The sequence below is a fragment of the Telopea speciosissima genome, chromosome 9 (genome assembly GCF_018873765.1).
Source record: "Telopea speciosissima isolate NSW1024214 ecotype Mountain lineage chromosome 9, Tspe_v1, whole genome shotgun sequence".
NCBI classification, from domain to species: Eukaryota; Viridiplantae; Streptophyta; class Magnoliopsida; order Proteales; family Proteaceae; genus Telopea; species Telopea speciosissima.
In genome coordinates, this window is record NC_057924.1 from 30365607 (window position 1) to 30386773 (window position 21167).

The 21167-nt window shown below is 39.9% G+C and overlaps 1 protein-coding gene across 4 annotated transcripts in view; it reads left to right on the forward strand.

Moving 5' to 3' along the window:
* Positions 1-333: 333 nt before the first annotated feature.
* Positions 334-21167, forward strand: part of LOC122640684 (carboxyl-terminal-processing peptidase 1, chloroplastic) — a 45709-nt gene continuing 24875 nt past the window's right edge. Inside the window, exons 1-6 of one of the 4 annotated variants that reach the window (XM_043833910.1) lie at positions 334-790; positions 2123-2242; positions 3061-3148; positions 13195-13299; positions 13402-13570; positions 17662-17738. In XM_043833910.1, the coding sequence (XP_043689845.1) occupies positions 396-790; positions 2123-2242; positions 3061-3148; positions 13195-13299; positions 13402-13570; positions 17662-17738 (954 nt within the window). In that variant the 5' untranslated portion in view covers positions 334-395. Of the gene's footprint in view, positions 798-2058; positions 2243-3010; positions 3149-13194; positions 13300-13401; positions 13571-17661; positions 17739-21167 lie in introns of all 4 variants that reach the window. The other 3 variants (XM_043833909.1, XM_043833912.1, XM_043833911.1) reach the window with 3 other exon arrangements.

The following is a 21167-nucleotide window of genomic DNA, read 5'->3' on the forward strand; positions in this document are numbered from 1 at the left end:
TTTTTTTTTTCTCTTTTTCTTGATTTTTTTTAATTTTCTAAAAAACAAGGGTATATCCAGTGCATAAGGCTTCCGCCACTGTAGGTCTGAAGAGGGTCATAATGTACGCAGCCTTACCTCTACTTTGGCAAAGAGGTTGGTTCCATAGTCAAACCGTAACTAGTTTTTAATTGTTTTTCAGAATCATGGTCAGACTAGTCAAGATTGGTCAAAACTACCCATAACCGGAACCAGCCCCATTTACAGTTTGGGTTGCAAATGAAGAGGACGTAAGATTGCGTACTCTCGTTGTCTCGTTGTTGAGATTAACTACTGCCAAGCCATATGATGTTGCTACCTTTTCAGTATTTGCTCCCTCTTCGTTCTGCAAACAATCTAGCGCCAAGAAATAGAGGATGAGGGTAGTATTCTGCTGCAGCTGCTCGATTCCCAGACGAATAACGAATATCATTCCCAATCATATTTCTCCGAAATTTCTCTGTTTTAACTCTGAACCCAGCTATTCGAAGCACCTCAGCTTGAAATGGCCCCAGAGAGTAATATTCCATGCGCTTACAGGTGCTCTCTCATTTGGGTTACTTTTTTCTGCTCCTTTTTCTTCTGCTACAGAGTCTTTGTTACTTCAAATCCCATCACCACCTTCTTCCGAGTATTGTCGGGAAGAAGAGCAAGACCAGACGGTGGAAACAGCTCCAGAGTTGGTTACTAATGAAGCAATTGTGGAGGAAGCTTGGGAGATCGTCAATGATAGCTTCCTCGATGCTGGGAAGCATCGTTGGTCCCCCGAAAGATGGATGGTACTATGCCCACTTTGCCCATAATGTCATTATGTGTGTGGTGCGGTTCTCTGTTAGGTCAATAGAAGTTATGGTATTAATACGATTTTATAGGTTTGAACCCATTCCAGCGTTGTTTGATTTGAGTTGGAATTGCCCATGTTTTGTACTGATTTGCTGGGATCACAATTTCAACTTTTTGCTCAACCAACAGTTGAGCGGGGAAACATGTTACTATGAATAGCATAGATTTGGGGAGTATTAGTTTTGTAGTGGAAAAGGATTTGAGTTTTGATTTTCATCCCTAAATGGTCATATCACGACTGTTGTGTGAGTTTTACATGAAACAACCGTTTGACAAGTTTCAAATTAAGGAGTAATCAGGTTCAGGAATGCAAGCCATAATAATAGTCATATTCGGTTATATTCACCTTCTGTGTTCTATATTTTTTGGTGCCTATATGCTTATATCCACCATTTGGTATTAAGAGTCTTGATCTATAAATTTTAGGGGGACTTGGACCCTCTTGTTTTTGAATGATAATAATAGTCATTTTCATGTCTTGACTGAAAGAAAAAAAAGAAAAAAAGAAAAAGGAAGGAGACTGATTATATGGTGTCTTAATTAAAGCATTGATGTAACATGTTGCAATAAACTCTATGGATGTGGGGTGTGATAAAAATGCTTATGTTATAGATTCTGGGGATAGTATATCGGAACAGGATTCACTTAGCATGTCCCATTTAGTTGGGATAAGGTTTAGTTGAGTTCAACTGTCTGAGCTATTGGTGAGATATTATGAGACTGAGAATTGCTTGACCTGTTATTGTAACATCTTGTTTCCCACCTTCCTATTTATTTTACGTGCAAAATCACGGATTAGTGTTCATATATTGCCCTTGCCCTTCACTATTTAACTCTAGTAATGTGATTATGAGATAGTGAACATGTATAGGAAATCATTATTCCTATATAGTCCTCTTTCTTTTCCCCTTTTTCCTCCCTCTTTAGTTATAACAAATATTAAAACCTATTGTTTATCTTTTTCCCCCTTATTAAAGTTCACAAATATATCATTAGTTTCAAAAGGACAAAGAGAGTATTCTTCTCTTTGGAATCTGCAACTCCTCAGTCTTACCCTGACCGGTTTAATGGGATTACTTGGAAAATTAATGACACCGATGATAAACTTTTTTTTCACTCCTTTTTTGTGGCTGTTGTTTAATATTATTCCTAATTCATTAGTTATTGGCCTCTTTTCGGTTTGTCTTACTCTCACAGCTTGGCCTTTGTTGATTGCGTAAAGATGGACCAATTCTAAATATTTTTCTTTTCCATTTTTCAGCAAAAGAGGGAAGATCTTATTAGTAGCTCAATCCAGACAAGGTCTAAAGCTCACGATATCATCCGACGGTTGCTGGCTAGCTTGGGTGATCCTTATACACGGTTTATTTCTCCTTCACAGGTAAATTTTCTTAATAGTTTGTTATGAATTCTTATTCATTTACTTTATCTTTTTCATAAATATCAAATTTTATTGAAAAGGAAAAATGAGAATATAGGACTAGTATAAAACAACAACACCACCACCAACCAAGAAGGGTTGGGAAACCTCATTCCTTTCTTGATATGTGTAGTTTAGAATTTGTCAAGTTCAAGCATGTTGTTTGCAGACACTTGTCTGTTTAAACAGTGTCAAAACTCAGAAAGGGTGAACTAATCGAGAATGTCAATACTTCTGATATGAAATTGGCTAAATTTCATACTAGTTCTAACTTTTAAGAGACTATTTTGAAAATCTTTTGCCATATAGGGGTGACATACCTTCCTCAATAATATTCACGTCACTTGTCAATCAGTTGTTCAAGCTTGTTATCGTAATGTTTTTTGTGTTACATTTCCTTTTCCTCAAGTCAGTTCAGTTATCTCGGTTTGGCAGTTCTGTTCCTCCCTTCCACTTATTTAATGTTGTTGCTGCATTTGATTCATAAGCATTCATGTCTCTTCACTCCATCTTGACATCATCTTAGCCTTCCATTGTCCTCCATACTTCTTACGTTAGAGTTTTACTAATCATGTTAAATGTTAATATACACCATGCTTATGCTTGACCCTTTAAGAACCCTTTTCTTTCCATCAATTGTAGGCACTTGCATCAATGTTTAGCATTCAGTGATAAGAATTTGCTGATTTCTTATTTCATTTCTTAATATGCTTTCATCATTGATGAAAGTTCTCCAAGATGGCTAAGTATGATGTGACTGGGATTGGAATAAACCTTAGGGAGCTTCCTGATGTTGATGGACGTATCAGATTGAAGGTATTAGGGATTATTTTGGATAGTCCTGCCCATGCTGCTGGAGTAAGACAGGTAGTGATACAACAACAATTACTCTTAATATTTCTTTAAACTTTGTGCTTCTCTGTATGTATCCTGCATTACTCTTTCTATCTTGCACAGACACACACACACTTGTGCACGTGCACACACATAATATGTTAGCGTAGTTAGTGTGTGAATGTATTTAAATTTACTTGCTTTTAAGTTAATTGGCATTTTGTTTAGCCTTCTCTTAAAAAATAAATAAAGTTGGCATTGTGGTTGTGGCTCTCCTTGTGATTTATAAAGTAGCATTTTGTAGGTTCTTGTTATTTGTTTCCTGAGTCAAGTAATGGGAATTCTTAGCACCATGTTGCGTCTATGGTTGTGAGTCGTGCAATCTGATGTGTATCTGGAGTCTAGGTTTTGATGAACCCTGAAGAAAAAAATTCCTGGAAGTAGCTGTTTATCATAATAATGTAAAAGAAAATAATTCAATCCATAATGTAATTAGCATCTATGGATTATATCATGTACCTGTTGGCATATGTCAATGTCAATGAGCAATATTTTCTTTGTAGACTTGGGGACTTTCTATATAAAAGCTTGAAACTTATGGAGGATGTGAATTTTTTCTATGAAAGTAAGAATAAGAGAACCAATATTGACCCAATCTTTTTGGGTTGACAACAATTTTATCTAATTTGAGAAGATCAAACCTAAAAAAAAAAAAAGGGAGTTGCAAAGAAACTGTGTTTTGTTTGAACCTCAACATATTTTCAACATTTATGTGAGGTTCAAGATTTCGGTTTCGACCCTGATAAAAAACGAAATATGGCACCAAAATAGCCGAAATGACACCAAATATGTTCCATTTCGGTAACTGAAACATTGAACATCCCTCAATTCACATGCCATTTCGTTTCGACCTTTCTTGAAATTGACACAGGTAGTTGAAATTTCGGTATATTGACCAAAATTTCAAAATTTTGAACCTTGCATCTATGAGAGTCCATGCTAGATTCCTTTTACATCTACTCAACTTGGTTCTGTGTATTGTTAAATCTTTGCTACAAGGTAAAGGAAAACTGTCTTTAGTGGGCGTTTTTATTTTATTTTTTTAATTGAATGAAGAATTCCATATTTAATGGCTGCTATCACTGCAAAGAGTCCATGCAAAGTAAGGTTGCTTATCAGATAAACGATCTATCTTGGTCATATCATGTGGATGTGGCTCCTTGTTGCAAAAGAGGGAGGCTGCAAAGGGATTTACCCAATCTATTTAGAGAAAAATCTGTTGGTGCATACAACATGTTTGTAACAGAATCAGAACAATATTTATCAATGTTTAGGCATAAACACAAGAAGAAAAGAGAGAACGAGAAAGGAGGAGAAAGAAGAGAGAAATTTAAGGGGAAGAAGAAAGCAGATCGATTAGGGAAGAAAATATCCTAAGCGGCTGCTAAGGCTTGTATTTATATAAATTTTGTAAATTACAAAGTAGTACCCTGATTTTTTTTTTGTATTTACACAAGTGATGCAACGCCGGGTTCCAAAAACCTAAATTTTGGTTGTTATGGGCCCCCACCTAAGTGAATAAAATTCCAAATATAAGAAACAATGGCAATTCTGTAAATTTGTTTAAATACAAGGCTTGCAAGTGAAGAGAAATAGAATTGTCAATTGTGGACTTAACTGGAATCAAATAGTTAATGGGTGTGTTTCTGGAAACTAACAAAAAGGATGGGGAATGAATACAACAAATTAAGAAGTAGGGGGGCTTTTATGTAAATATGCACAATAGGTTTTAATTCATTTCATGGGGAGCTTGTCTTTAACCTGATGAAGAACAATAACCTGTAGGACCGATTATTGAACACAACTAAACAAGACAGGATCACAATGAGACCAGAATATAGAAACTATGATATCTCAGAATCTAACGGTCGGATGGGGCTGAAATTTGAATTGAATAGTCCTCTAAAGAAGCTGTTTAAGCCCTCCAAATATCAGCTTGATCCACTGGTCGGATAGGCCAGAACAGTTGGAAACAGAAATTAAAAAAGTTAAGAAGATAGAGTTTAGTAACAGAAAACAAGTAGTAATATCTCACAAACCAGACGTCTGAAAGGCCTCCAATTCTGGTCGAAGGAAGTAGTCTTAGGGTAGAATACTTGGCTAAACTTTGAGTCCTATCCAATGGCTGGATTGGGAGAAACAATAGGACAAAGAAACTGTTTGAAAATGAATATAACCAGAAACCATTGGATAGGGGAAAGCAGAAAATAAACCTGCAGAAACAGCGAGTAACAACTGAGAATATTATAGGTATAAAAGAGGGCATAAAAGGGAATATATATTACCTACTGATGGCCACGCCTAGCCCCTGATAAAACGCTTTGTCGCCTAGGTGATGCCTAGACAACTGTGCTGCCATGTTGGAGCTGCTGCACCCGCACCAGGGAAGCTCTTAACTTGACATTTGGACCACCATTAGAGTACCCAAGGGTGGTCTAAAAGGTACTAGTTTCATGTCCTAAAAGACTATGATTGATGGGAGAGAAAACTCTGCAACCATACCTAGCAGATTATCCTGTACACTTGGAGACAGTGATGGTTCATATAGTGTGATTCCAAACCGTCTCAGAAGTTTTGTATTCTCAAATCCAAGGATTAGAGATGATCCTCACATGCTCTTGGTATATAGTAACCCTTCTTTTCTGTTGGGTCCCTTACGCAAAGAATGGGAGTTGTGAAAGCCTTAACCGACTCTCAAAACAATAAACTGCTCTAATACCAATTTCAAACTGTTGTGGTTAGATGCATTGGAGAGGTTAGGTAGAGAGAAGAGGATAACCAGAGGGAAAAAAGAGAAGAAGAAGAGAATACGAAGGGGGAAAAGAGAGCAAGTGTAGAAGTCATCGACCCCCACATATAAATTTTACATGTATATGACCAGAATACCCTCATTAGCTATTCCAACAATAAGAATGCATACAGAATTGAGACGAGTAACAGGGGAAAACATCTCAAAATAATCAACTACATATGTTTGGGTCTAGCCTTTGGTGACTAGACGAGTTTTGAGACTCTCAGTAGTGTCATCAGGGTGATACTTGATGGCATATACCCAACGATACTTCAGTAGTACCTTACTTGGAGGCAAGTCAACTTCCATGTCTTGCGACTGTGGAGTGCATCCATCTCAACATCTATAGCCATCTCAGCATAAGAAAGATCCTCGTGATAAGTTTGGGGAACAGAATTTTCAGATAAGGGCAAAGCAAAAGTATGAAGTGAAGTAGGAAGATGACATACAGAAATAAAGTGAGCAAAAGGATAAGTTACAGGGGATTTTTTAGTGCACGAGCGGGTACCTTTCCTAAGGGCCTCAGACAAGTCAATGTCTGATGCAGAAGGTGGTGGAGCTCCAGAAAGGAATCTGACATTAGAAAGGGCCGCAAGGATGTAGCTTTACCAAGTGTCTTACAGCAACTCTGGTATTGAACTGGTTTAGAGACATACTTGATGTGGTCCAGATCTACCTACTTGCCTATTGCAGGTCGAGATCTCAGTGGACACATTGATGGCACCATTGTTAAACCAACTGAGGAAGGTCCTGTCAAGAACATAGTTATCAAGGCGGCAAGGCGACCATGGCGTTTGAGGGTCTTCCTAAGCGCCTTGGCGATAGGGCGGCCGCAAGGCGTCGCCTTGGCGCACAAGGCGTTCTAGTGTTATTTTTTTAATGTAACCATTTTATTAGGCACAAATAGCATATTAATTTTTGTATAATGCTACTTATATACTAAATAAATATGAAAGAATTGAACTACACAATCAGGGAATTGCAAAATAGAATAATCACAGAATTACAAAATCATTGAATCACATAATTACAAACTCAATGAATCACATAATTACTTACTCACATAATGATAGAATTACAGACTCACATAATCACAAAATAAATAGTTACTTAATCACAGATTGCTAACTTATAATAACAGATGCATTTCATAAATTAAACTAAGAAATGCACAATTTACATTGAATCGCAGAAATTACAGCAGTAGCCACTCCAGCAGCAGCCAAAGCTAGAAGAAGAAGGTAGAGGAGAAGAAGCTTCAGACGTTCAGGGAGAAAGAGGGTTTCAGACAAAAGAGGGTTTCCTTGTCCGAAGAAAAAGAAAAGATGAAGAGGGGGTTTCAAGGAGGATATGAGGTAGGGAGGAGCCACTCAAGTATCCGAAGAAGCATTAGAAAAAAAAGAAAAAAAAAGAAACCAGGAACCAGAAGGAGAAGAAGAGGAGGACACCAGAAGAAGAAAAAAAGGAAACAACTATATACGAGGAGGAGGCCGGAAGAAGAAGAAAAAGAAACAAAAAAATAGAAGCCGGAAATAGAGGAGGAGCAGGAGGAAAAGCAGACGAAGAAGGAAAAAAAGGAGGCAGAGGAAGAAACATACCTGAAAGAATCTACTCGACAGCAGCATCTGCGTCATCTTCGTCGGTTGCAGCAGCGTCATGCTCCATCAAGTTCCCCTTCAAGTTCTTCTTTCTCTTCGACTTCATCTTTGCCAGAGTAGTAGGAGCTGAAGCTTGAGCTGAACAATAAATGAAACAATCAGAATAAAGAAAACAAGAAGGAAGTCGAGGGTTTTATTTTCTCCTTTAAAGACGAAGAAGAAACAGAAACTTAAGGAGAAGATTCAAGGTCGCAGAAACTTAGCGGGAGAAGATTCGAAGTCGCAGTCCGTCATGGTCGTGAAACATCATCATCGAAGGCACTGGAGTCGTTGAGCAGGAGCAGGAGAGTCTGGAGCAGGAAGTCGAGAGTTTCATTTTGTCTAAGACTTTCGTTTTTGTTTGGCTTAGGTGATTCCATGTAACTCAATGTACAGAAATAAGGTATACAAACCTATGAAAATATAAGAAATAGAATAAAATTCTACATATTTTAATTTTGTTTTGTTTTTAAATGATTCGGTGTATCGCAGTGTATGAAAATAATATACAAAAAACCAATAAAAATATAGGAAATAGAATAAAATGCAAATAGAATAATAAAAATAATAAATTAACGCCTTTCCACTAAGGCGCCTAAACGCCTTGACTCTTGAAAACCGCCAGGACGCCAAGGCGACGCCATAGCAACGCCTTGATAACTATGGTCAAGAAAAGATGGACTACAAATGACTCCATGGTGATGTCCTTCTTACTCTACTCTATGCAATCTGATACCTCTAGTGGGTACTTGCTACTTGAAACAGCAGCCCAGATCTGGGCTGGTGCAAAGTAGATATATGGTCAGGTTGGGAATGATGCCCAGGTGTATGAACTCTGTAAGAAGACTCATGACACCAACCAGAAGGAATTATCTGTCTCCCAGTACTGGGCAGCCCTCTGAAGCTTATGGCAGAAACTTGATCATTATACCGACTACCAGCCTACCAATGCGTAGGACATTGCTACGTACCGCAAGCATGTGGACAAGATTCGAGTGTATGATTTTCTTTTTGGTTTGAATGTCGAGTATGATTAGATTCGGGTTCAGATTTTGGGCAGAGTTCCTTTTCCTTCCTTGGAGCAGTCCTATGCATTGGTCCTTAGAGAGGAGAGTCGCCGAACTGCTATGTTGCACACTCTCACTATTGACCAATCAACCCTCCAAGTTGGGGCCAGCCCTACTCCCACTACCGAGAGTTCCGCTCTTTTGGGAGCTTCTTCGGAAGAGGCTGTTCGATGTGAGCATTGCAACAAGCCATTCCATACGAAGGCTACTTGTTGAAAGCTCCATGGGAAGCCTGCTGACTTCGAAGCCAAACGTGTAGCCAAGGATAAGTCCAAGACCAAGACTCATCACACAGAGACTGTTGCCACTCCACCCCCTACCGATCTGGGTCTTTCTTCGGAGGAGCTACAAGCCTTCCATCGCATGCTGAGGGCCTCATCTGCTTCCGTTGCATCCTCCACTGCCTCTGCCCCAGCCTCTTCAGGTTCCCATTTTGACTAGTCAGATATTCCTTTCGATGGTCATTGTGCATCGGTTGTTTCCACTCCATGGATTATAGACTCCAGTGCCACTGATCACATGACAGGTTCTTCCAATTTATTTCATAAGTATTTTCCATCATCTGGTAAAGACAAAGTTCGAGTAGTAGATGACACCCTCTCTTCTGTATCTTGGAAGGGTTCCATAAGCTGCTCTCCCTCTTTTACCTTATCTTCAGTCCTACTTATTCCTAACTGTTAGAATCTGAGAAGAAGAGTAATAGAGCTGAAGTGCTTGAATGATCAATGAGATCAGTCAAGCTTCTATTTATAAAGAGTCACTTAGAAGTGAAATTACATATCTACCCCTACTTTAATTAACTCTAATATTTAGAGTTATTAGATAAGGGAAAAAGGGAAATAAAGAAAGGGAAAATTACATAATAGAATACCAAGTATACCCCCACGGTATACATCATGCAATTCAACACTCCCCCTCAAGTTGGAGCATAGATATCAATCATGCCCAACTTGGATACAAAAGGATGAAATAACTTTCCACTCAGCCTTTTAGTAAACACATCAGCAAGTTGATCTTCAGACTTCACGAAGGGAGCACAAATAAGACCACTTTCAAGTTTTTCTTTAATGAAGTGTCTGTCAATCTCCACATGTTTAGTACGGTCATGTTGAACTGGATTGTGGGCTATGCTAATTGCAGCCTTGCTGTCACAATATAGCATTATAGAAAGAGGAGTAGGAACACCAATGCCTTGAAGTAAACCTCAAATCCATAACAACTCACAAATGCCTTGGGCCATTGCATGAAATTCAGCTTCGGCACTTGATCTGGTCACCACATTTTGCTTCTTGCTATGCCATGTAACAAGATTGCCTCTAATAAAGGTGCAATGCCCTGTTACTGACTTACGATCTAGAGAGCCACTCCAATCAGCATCTGTATAGGCTTCAACCCTCAAGTGATCATGTGGGGATAAGAGAATTCCTTTCCCTGGAGTTGCCTTCAAGTAACGGAGAATGCGAAGAACAACCTCCATGTGTGTGAATAGGGATTATGCATGAACTGGCTTACAAGGCTAACACTAGGCTGAAGGAAGGCGATGGAGAACCAGTTGAAAAAGGTCGTTATCAGAGGTTGGTGGGAAAACTGATCTACTTATCTCACACACGACCTAACATTGCCTTTGCTATGAGCCTGGTAAGCCAGTTCATGCATGAGCCCTATTCCACACATGGAGGCTGTTCTTCACATTTTTCGTTACTTGAAGAAAGCTCCAAGAAAGGCAATTCTCTTATCTCCACATGATTACTTGAGGGTTGAAGCCTATACAGATGCTGATTGGGGTGGCTCTTCAGACCGTAAGTCTGTTACAGTGTATTGCACCTTTGTTGGAGGCAACCTAGTTACATGGCGAAGTAAGAAGCAAAATATGGTGGCTAGATCAAGTGCCGAAGCTGAATTGCGTGCAATGGCCCAAGGCATTTGTGAGTTGTTATGGCTTCAGGGTTTACTTCAAGACATTGGTGTTCCTACTCCTCTTCTTATGATGCTATATTGTGACAACAAGGCTGCAATTAGTATAGCTCACAATCCAGTTCAGCATGACCGTAACAAACATGTGGAGATTGACAGACATTTCATCAAGGAAAAGCTTGAAAGTGGTCTTGTTTGTGTTCCCTGCGTGAAGTCTGAAGATCAACTCGCTGATGTGTTCACTAAGGGGCTGAGTAGAAAGCTGTTTCATCCTTTTGTATCCAAGTTGGGCATGATTGATATCTATGCTCCAACTTGAGTGGGAGTGTTGAATTGTATGGTGTATACCGTGGGGGTATACATGGGACTTTACTTTGTATTTTTCCCTTTTGTTTTTTTTCCTTTTTTTCCTATCTAATAACTCTAAATATTAGAGTTAGTTAGAGTAGGGGTAGCCATGTAATTTTCCTTTCAATGCTTCTTTATAAATAGAAGCTTGGCTGATCTAATTGATCAACTAAGCATTTTCAGCTCTAGACTATTTTCTCTCATATTCTAACAAAACCCATGCGAGGTTCCATGCCTTGCAGCACAGGCAAACGCAGGGCTGCAGTGATGTCGGGGTGTGGTGCTCCAACCGTGTGCAAGAGAAATAGGGAGGGCCATGCGAAGATCAGAGGCAGCAGCTGCAAGGCTGCCTGCAGACCGCGACCATAAGGCCGCATAGGTCAAGGCCAGTGATCGCATAGGACCTGGTGTCAGCCAAGGTCTGGCTTCAGCCAGAGGCCATGCACGATGCAGTGGTAGCGGACAGAGGCTGCGTCTGATGCAAAACATCGCAGCCAGAAGCCGCGGCAGGTGTAGTAAACGCGGCCAGAAGTCGCTGTGGTTGTCTGTAAGGTACGGCGATGCGCGGCGAGGCGCAACGCAACCATGACCAGGCTCTGATGCCAATATTAAACGGAAACGACAGGAGTTTAGAATTACCTCAATGTTGATTTCCACGCAGCGGAAAAGGATCCGGTTGCCCTACGCGTCGATCCGCACAAACTCTGATGTCACAAGCTTCGCAACGATCCACGAACTTGTTAGGTTTCTCTAATGGAGATTCCACACTCCAAATCCAAGGGAACAAGATGGAATCCCTCAGCGATATACACGCACACAAAAGCGTGATCAAACATATATATATATATATATATATATATATATATATATAGAGAGAGAGAGAGAGAGAGAGAGAGAGAGAGAGAGAGCAAGACAAGAGCTAGAGAGTGAGGGAGAGAGAACGTGAGATAGGGGAAAGAGAGGGCTGCAGCAATCCGTTGTGTGCAGACTCCCTCTCTTACTCATTATATATAAGTGGGGGGGGGGACCACCATGGGGCCCTCCTCCTCTAACCCTAGTGGGTCTGTGGGTCCCATGGCTGCCAAGTGGGCGCCCATGGGTCCGAACCATATTGTTTAACACATGGTATTAGAGCTTTATTAATCAGTGTAATAAACAGTACCTACTGATTCTGGTTTGAGAGTCTTCAGTGCAAGATGTGTGGTGCATGCAGAAATCGCTGCTGCTTGTTTGTGATGCGTTTCCTTGTTGGTTAAAATACAAAACAAGGGTTCAATGCGTTGCTGTGATCTGATCTGGAATGTTGCCCAATTGGTGTTTGGCTATGGTCTGATCCTGGTATATCTAAAATTTGTTTCCTTCCAGTCTGAACCTGGTTTTATAAAGTCCTTGTGATAGTAGGATGTTTCAAAATTGGCATATTCCATTATTGGAATTAGGCCATATTTTGTCGACTGGTTTTGCTAATAGGATAGGTCAATATACCTTAATTTCAGACCCATCAGATCAGTTTTGGTGCAGTTCTTTAGAAGTCCTTATACTAGTCGGACTCCTCAAAAGGCAACTTTCCTTTTTCTGGTTATGGTTCCTCCTGCAATTTGGCTCTGGTTTTGCTATATGGTTCTGTTTTGGTTCTGGTCTGATTTCTGGTCCTCATTTTGGTTCTGTTCTGATCTTATATTTGGATCTGGGTCTGGTTCTTCCCAGGGATCTAGTTCTGGTTCTGCTTTATAGCTTTAATCTGGTTCTGTTCTGATATGTGGTGTTGAATCTGATTCTGTTCTGTTTTAAGTCCTGGTTCTGTTTTTATTGGTCCTCCTGATTCTGGTTCACACTGGTGCTGGTTCAGTTATTTTTGATCTGACTACTGATACATAATTCCTAACAATGTCTATGTAAAAGATCATAAGACCTGGTTCTGTTTTTATTGGTCCTCCTGATTCTGGTTCACACTGGTGCTGGTTCGGTTATTTTTGGTCTGACTACTGATACATAATTCCTAACAATGTCTATGTAAAAGATCATATAGTCAGAAAAAATATCCATTTTGCATTGCATAAGGCATTTTTTCCTGGAGGACTGATGATAAAAGTTCCTTTTGTCTAATTTGTCATCTATTAAAGTAGGTAGATGTGCTTAGTTTCTTCATTTTCTGTTAGATTATTTTGGAGTTACTTGGTTTACTTTTTTTGGTCGATATTATTCCATTGGGACAAAGCAGTGCTGATACTTATTTTCTTTAATTCTATGTTTGTTTCATAGGGAGATGAAATCTTATCTGTTAATGGAGTGGATGTCAGAGGGAAACCTGCTTTTGAAGTGTCTTCTATGCTGCAAGGTCCTACTGAAACATTTGTGACAATTGAGGTTGTGATATCTGAAACAGTCACATTGAGAATTTTTAGTGTGTGTATATTTTTTTCTAGACCATTTTCCTTTAGTTTTCAATTTAAATATTGATGTTTGTAGGTTAAGCATGGGAACTGTGGACCTATTCAATCGATTGAAGTTCAAAGACAACTTGTTGCTCGAAGCCCAGTATTTTATCGATTAGAACAAATGGAGAATGGAATCACTTCTGTGGGATATATACGTCTGAAAGAGTTCAATGCGTTGGCAAGAAAAGATTTGGTCATTGGTACATTCTCAATTCTTTAGTTGAGAACCCTCCCCCCCTTTTCTTTAAGTTACTGACTTCATATTTTGACAATCATAGGGAAGCCTTAGGTTTGGTATTCTACAAGGTTTTTTTCATTGTGTGATATTTGGAAATGATGTTAATGATAGTGTGTTGCTTAGTTGTCTTGATTCTTTCCTTTCTAACGGCTGGAACTTGTCTCATTTGACATTCAATATTGGGGAGGAGGTTGGCATGTTGAATGAGAATGCTATACTCAGGGAATGTGCTCTGATTTTTGTGCTTTACTTGAGAGAGTGGATCTTTTAAAAATTTAGCTTTGTTTCATTTCTTAAAAGGTAGGATCTATTGATTCTTTGTATGATATCCAACATTAGGCAGTTCTGTCAACCCTTGGGCTCTTCAATAATTTAACCAATGTATCATACAGTTTTTTTGGCTGACTTCGGAGAAGCACTGGGAATGATTGTTTAAATCCTGAAACCCCTCAACAGTGATTGGGGTAGACCTTGTACCAGTTGAGAACAATGGGGACTCTAGTAAATCTTTGTTTGGATTTTTGACTGCTGCCGGAATGGTTGGTCCACACATTAATGCTGTTCATGCGTAACTGATATAGGAGTAAAGTTCCACAAAGAGTGGATTCAGGTACTAAGCATCCCTAGATTGTAAATTTGTAAACTTTTCTGTTAGAGTAGAATGGAATGCTAAGAGGATTAAAACTTTAATTTTAGGGTGGAAGAGTATTAGGATTTTGTTCGATGGATGGTAGATGAAGGAATAGGTTAGGTGGTGGTGGGTAGGTAGGATGGACCCTAGTTCACGCTAAACACCCCTCTTACAGAATCCCAAGTCTCCCAAATCAGAAATGTCAAAAAAAGTCAACCTTCTCAGATGAAGGTCAAACTTTAACAATCACACACAAACAGTTAAGAAGATGATCCCTAGAATGCAGCAATGATCTAGGATAATTAAAGAATAGTCAAATCTGGAACTAAAAATTCAGGAATAGGAGAAATTTAATTACTCAAGATCAGAAAGTCAGATCAACCTATAATTCTGGTCAAGTATCAATCTGAGATGCCTAATTTAATCCCCAAAATCTGATTCCAATTGAATGCTTAGATTTAAAGTAATTAGAAAACTTCAAGTCTGACTTTAAACACAGGACAGATTTAGGAGAATTTCTAGAAAACCAGATCAGAAGCTCTGATCAGAAATTAACCTCAGTAAAAGGGCCCCTTTTAGTAGACCCTTGAAGATCCCAGAAGCTGGTTTAGATCTGATGGTCGGATCTGATTCAGATGGGACTCTACTCTGACAGAAAAGTGACCCTAAAACAAAGCAACCACAGGTTATGAATCAAGTCGCTCTGATGAAATTCAACAATAAAAAAATACTTAAGAATAGTAGTTAATATTAAGAGTTAGATCACTTGAATCAGAGAATCAAACAGAGTATAAGAAAAGAAGGATAGATAACTATGGCTTCCCACCAAGAACAAGGAACAAAATCTCACTGCCTTTCAAGGATGTCTCACCCCCTACTGAATTGCACAGCATTTTATTGAAGAAACCTTTAAACTTTTTATTCATCTCAATCGTGTCTGTAGCCAATGGCTCTTACAAGTTATTTATAAAAAACTGAATAACAATCCTAAGCTGAATAGGAAAGTAAAATCCTATTGCTAAGCAACATAAATAAGAACCATAATAATAAAAGGAAACCTTCTCACGCAAGGTGAGGGAATTCAAAGCCTATTAAACAACTTAAAATTAAAAGAACTAACTAACTAGGCCTAATCCCGTATGCCTAGTTTCTACCCATATTTTAGGCCCATTAAAGTGGCCCATTACAATGAAAACACATGGGATCAAAGGCTCAACACATAAATAATCCAACCCAAGGCTTATTTCCAATAAAATAAGCCCTTTAGGTGCCTTTTTTGCATCATTAAGGCGGAGGAGAAATAGGAATTTAACGGTTTAATGGTGGGTTACCGAAATATAAACAAACGACCATAACCTTATCCCAACTAAATGGGGTCGGCTACATGAATCCGAAGAGGCTGCGACAGTAATAGAAATAGGAGAAGTAGAAGGGAGTAAAATGTAAAAAAAGTTAGGAGTAAAAGGAAGTAAAAAAATAAAATAAAGTTACTAAAGGAAAAAGTCTAAGCAGCAGTCAAAGCAGCATCCCAGGAACATCCCCCTATAAGGGGTCGGCTACACGGGTCCTTGTCCTCCAAACAACTCTATTCGTGGTCATACTAGGGTCGAGCCCTACCACATGCATAGCCTTTCTTACCACTTCTCCAATAGTCATTTTAGGCCTGCCTTCACCTCTTTTAGCTCCTTCAAACTGAATCTGGTTACTCCTCCTTACTAGTGCATCCATGGGTCTCCATTGAACATGACCATACCACCTTAAGCGGCTCTCACGGAGCTTGTCTTGGATTGGTGCAACTCCCAATTAGGTTTTAATACAATCATTCCATACTTTATCTCTCCTGGTCTTGCCGCACATCCTCCTCAACATCCTCATCTCTACTACACTCATCTTATCTATATTACTCTTCTTAACGGCCCAACATTCCACCCCATATATCATCGCTGGTCTTATTATGGCCCTATAGAACTTCCCTTTAAGCTTACTAGGCATGCGTTTGTCACATAAAACTCCTGATACACTTCTTCACTTCATCCATCCTACTTTAATTGTATGTGAAACATCATCCTCTATATCACCCTCATTGTTAATGGTTGACCCCAGGTATCTAAAGTATTCACTTGGTAGTATCTCTTGCTCCTCAAGCTTCACCACATCATCATCACCTCTCCTGGTTTGACTGAAGTTACACATCATATATTCTGTCTTTGTTCTGCTTAACTTAAAACCTCTTGATTCTAAGCAAGATCTCCATAACTCTAGCTTTGCGTTAATCCCCTCCACTATCCCGTCTATCAAAACAAAATCATCAGTGAAAAGCATACACCAAGGGACCTCATCTTGGATATGTCTGGTTAAATCATCCATGATGAGTGCAAACAAATAAGGGCTTATAGCTGATCCTTGGTGTAACCCAAGTAATTGGGAATTCACTACTTTGGCCCTTTGCAGTTCTGACACTTGTCACCACACCTTTATACATGTCCTTAATTATATCCACATTGTTACTTGCGCTCCTTCTCTTCCCTAATACATGCCAAATGAGCTCTTTATGAACTCTATCATAGGCCTTTTCTAGGTAGATAAAGACCGTATAGAGGTTCCTTTTGTAAGCTCTAAAAATTTCCATAAGCCTACTTAGAAGGTAAATAGCTTCAGTTGTGGATCTCCCTGGCATAAAACCAAATTGGTTGTCCGATATATCAGTTTCTTTTCTTAGGTGTGCTTCAATGATTTTCTCCCATAACTAAATGGTATGACTCATTAGTTTAATGCCTCTATAGTTATTGCAGTTCTAGATATCACCTTTGTTCTTATAAATTGGAACTATAGTGCTTCTCCTCCAATCATCTGACATTTTCTTTGTACTCAAAATCTTGTTAAACCGCTTGGTTAGCCAAGATACCCCCCCGTACTCCTAAGCTCTTCCACACTTCAATTGGGATCTCATCCGGTTCTGGGGTTTTGCCTACCCTCATCTTTCGTAGGACCGAAATATAAATTATGGAGTAAAAACCCATTCAGCTGGGTGTTCTAGGAGAGAGCTGTTTTAGGGTTGAATACAGCAGTTTTTGGTAGAGAAAACATGAGATTAAGAGGGTTGGTCATCGGTTAGGTTTGTATTGATGTGAGCTCAACTAAATATAGAAAGTTGAAGTGAAGAAGAAGAAGAAGAAAGTTGAAGTGAAGAGAGATTATATGCTGAATGGTATGAATTTTGAAAACAAGCTTTTTTTGTGTACTTTATGAGATGCTCCATTCTTTTGAGATCATTTTCTGATGGCTAACTTGGATCTTTATGCCTTTGTGCGCCTTGTTTATATTTGTGGTGTTCATGGACAGGGTTATTTCTTCATCTTGTTCTTTATCTACAAAGTTCAGTTGCTCCTGAGATAAAGCTAAGTAAATAATGGTTGTTGCAGCAATGAAGCGTCTTCAAGACCTTGGTGCATCTAATTTTATTCTGGATCTTAGAGATAATCTTGGTGGACTAGTTCAGGTCTGCTTCGCATCTTTGTCTTCTCATATTTTGTACAATTTCTCCATCCTACATGAAACAAAATTTGAGAGAGAAAAGCTTTTCCCTATTGAAAGAATTGATTTGCATTGGTCCAACCATAGTTACCTACTTTGTGGTGTGTTTCAATTTTGTTGGATAGAAATTATTTTCTGATCTAAAGGGTTAATTTTCTAAACTTTTTTTTTGTAGATAGAACTAAACCTGGTTATCATTTTCTTCCTTTTTTGTTTCTTCAATATAGATTTCGGTAACAACACAAAAAGGAGAAATCCCCAGACATGAAATATAAAAGGTGTACAAAAAGCTTTTCAGCTCTTTTGATGTATCCCTGTGATTTTACTTCTAGAGATAGATCAACTGTTTAAACATGTTTAAAGAAGTTTGCATGCTGAGGTAGTATTCTATTCCAAGAATGGCAAAATCACTTTACAATAGAATTTGCCAATTTATGTGTCCTTTTCCAATCCTTCTGGATAGAGTACTTAGAAATAGAATTTTTAAGGAATGACAAAGATATAACTAAACTCAATGAAACCTTTTTCCAACTACATGGGATCAGCTACACAGACCCTGTTTAGACATTCAAAACTGTTTAAAGCCATGTTTATTGTTAACCCTTAGTCAATAGCAGAGATGCTGCTGAAAATATTATTTGGACTGGGAATGTATCTGCAAAGAAAGGCTTTATTTTGTTCCTGAAGAATGATAAACAAAGCTCTCCCTGGAAAATGGCTTTTAGATTTTTGTGAGAAAGAGGGTTGTTGAGAGCTGTATGATTAGCATATTAGCATCTTACTGCTTTTAGACCTGAACCATGCAACCCTAAACTTTCTCATCCCGTCACGCCTCCCCACCGTGCATTCTCCTATATCCTACGGTGAACAAGGTTCGCCATCACCGTCGCAGGCGCTTCATCTGCGAGCCGCAACCCCTCTTTGGTTGCCTCTCACTGGCGCCGCTGCGATCCCTTGGTTGCTGCACCTCCGTCCACTGCGAGACGCGACCCTCTTTGGTTGCATCTCACTGCTGCCATCGCGATCCCCTGGTTGTTGGGCCTCCGTCCGCCGCGAACCCCTTGCCATGCCTCACTGCGAGCCGCAACCCCTTTGGTCGACTCTTGCTGCCGCAACCGTGACCCCCTGGTTGCCGAGCTTCCATCCGCCGCGACCCCCTTGTTGCTGCACCTCACCGCTGGCCTCTCTTGCCGGTGCCACTACTACCCACTTGGTTGCCGCGCCTTCCCGCTGCCCTCTCCTATCGCCGGCGCTGCCGCTGCCCTTAACTTTGGTTGTAGAAGTATACTCCTACTTTTTTGGATATCATGGCCGATGAAAATGCTAGTGCTACCTCCACTAGTGCGCCCTTCACTGGCACACCTGAGGTGTGCCCACGTGGTCGTTCGAGTCTCCCTGGCCATCCTAGTACTCTTCAACCTGGCCCGGTGGCCCCATCAAGTTGAATGGCTAGAATTACCTCACTTGGTCCCGTGCATGTCTTCTCACACTTCGGGGACACAATACTCTGGCCTTATCACAGGAGACACTCCCAAGCCTACGGATCCTACTGCATCGAATACCTGGTCCTCTAATGATGCATTGGTTATGTCCTTCTTGTGGAGCTCTCTACCAGTCCCAGTTTTGTTCTCTTCAATTCTGCTAAGGAGCTATGGGATGCAGTCTGACAGACCTATTCTCAAGCAGGGAATTATGCCCAAATATATGAGATACGACGTCAGGTTCGTAGCACTACTCATAAAGAGCTATCCCTCTTTGCCTACTATTCTACCTTCACTTACTCTTTGGCAGTAACTCGACTTTCATCACCTCGTTCCCATGGTCCATCCTGATGATGCTGATGCGTTTCAAAAGGAGGGAGATGGAGCGTGTTTATGATTTTCTGATCGGTTTGAACCCGGAGTATGATCAAGTTCACATTCAGATACTTGGGCATGACACCTTCCCTACTCTTTCTCAAGCATACAATTTGGTTCAGTTAGAAGAACATCGCCGGACTGTTATGATGCCTCCAACTGTTTCCGCGCGACCTGTCTTACTACACCTCTTGTACCTCCAATTGCAGATTCTTCTTAGGCACCTTCTACACTGGACCCCGTGCAATGTGATTATTGTGGTCGCCGTCGTCATACAGGGGAAACATGTTGGAAGCTTTATGGGCACCGCAAGGGAGGGCGCAATAGCAAACATGGCAGTACTCGTTCCCAGGCTCATCTCTCTGAAGTTCTTGATAGTTGCCTGCTACCTCTACTACGACACCTTTCTCCCCGGAACAAATGGCTGCCATCCAAAAATTGGTGACACAACTACACACTAGTTCTTCCTCTTCCCCTATTTCTAAATTTGCTCAGTCAAGTAATTTTCATGTCTACTCTATGAATCCCTTATGGTTAATTGACTCTGGTACTACAGACCACATGACTAACTTAGAGGTTTTCCTTACTTATTCTCCTTGCTCTGACCAGGATAAGGTACGTGTAGCCGATGGGTCTATGTCCTCTATCGCGGGTAAAGGTTCCGTTTATTATTCTCCCCACCTCTCTCTTTTCTCTGTTTTACACGTCCCAAAATTATTGCAAATTTACTTTCCATTTATCGTTTGACAAGTGAGTTGAATTGTTCTGTTCACTTCTTTTCTACTCATTGCTTATTTCAAGATTTGGTGATGGGCACAACGATTGGGTATGGTCAGGTCCGTGATAGTCTCTATTACTTGGATTATCTACCAACAATGCCACTACTTCAGCTCACACCCTTCGTTCTGATAGCGCTTTGACAAAACTCCATCACTGGCACAGTCGTCTGGGACACCCTTCTTTTAATATTTTACGTTCTATGTTTCCAGATTTAGTTAAATTTTGTGGTTTGGTCACTTCCTGAAAGCTATGTAGAAGTTTGGATATCAACAAAGTCAAGCTGATCATACTTTGTTTGTGAAAAGGAATGTTATCCAGATTACAACCCTCATTTTGTATGTAGATGATATACTGATTACTGGGAATAGTGATATGATGAAATCTCTCATCTGAAATCACTATTAGCAAAAGAGTTTGAAACAAAGGATTTAGGACCTCTCCGGTACTTTATTGGGATAGAAGTTGCAAGGTCTAACAGGGGTATTTTTATTTCCCAATGGAAATATGTCTTAGATCTTCTCAAGGATACTGGTATGCTTGGGTGTAAGCCTACAAACTTCCCTATTGAGGTTAATCACCAACTTTACAGTGCCATGGGTGATCCTGTCGACAAGGAACATAATGTAGCTCTAGATAGGAGAAAAATCCCACTAAGGCCAAGCAATAGGATCAAAAAAGGACTGCTGGTTCGAAGGGCACAGTTAGGGTTTTTAGGCTAAATTCTAGGGTTAGGTATGGGGGAATGGGGTAAGTTATAT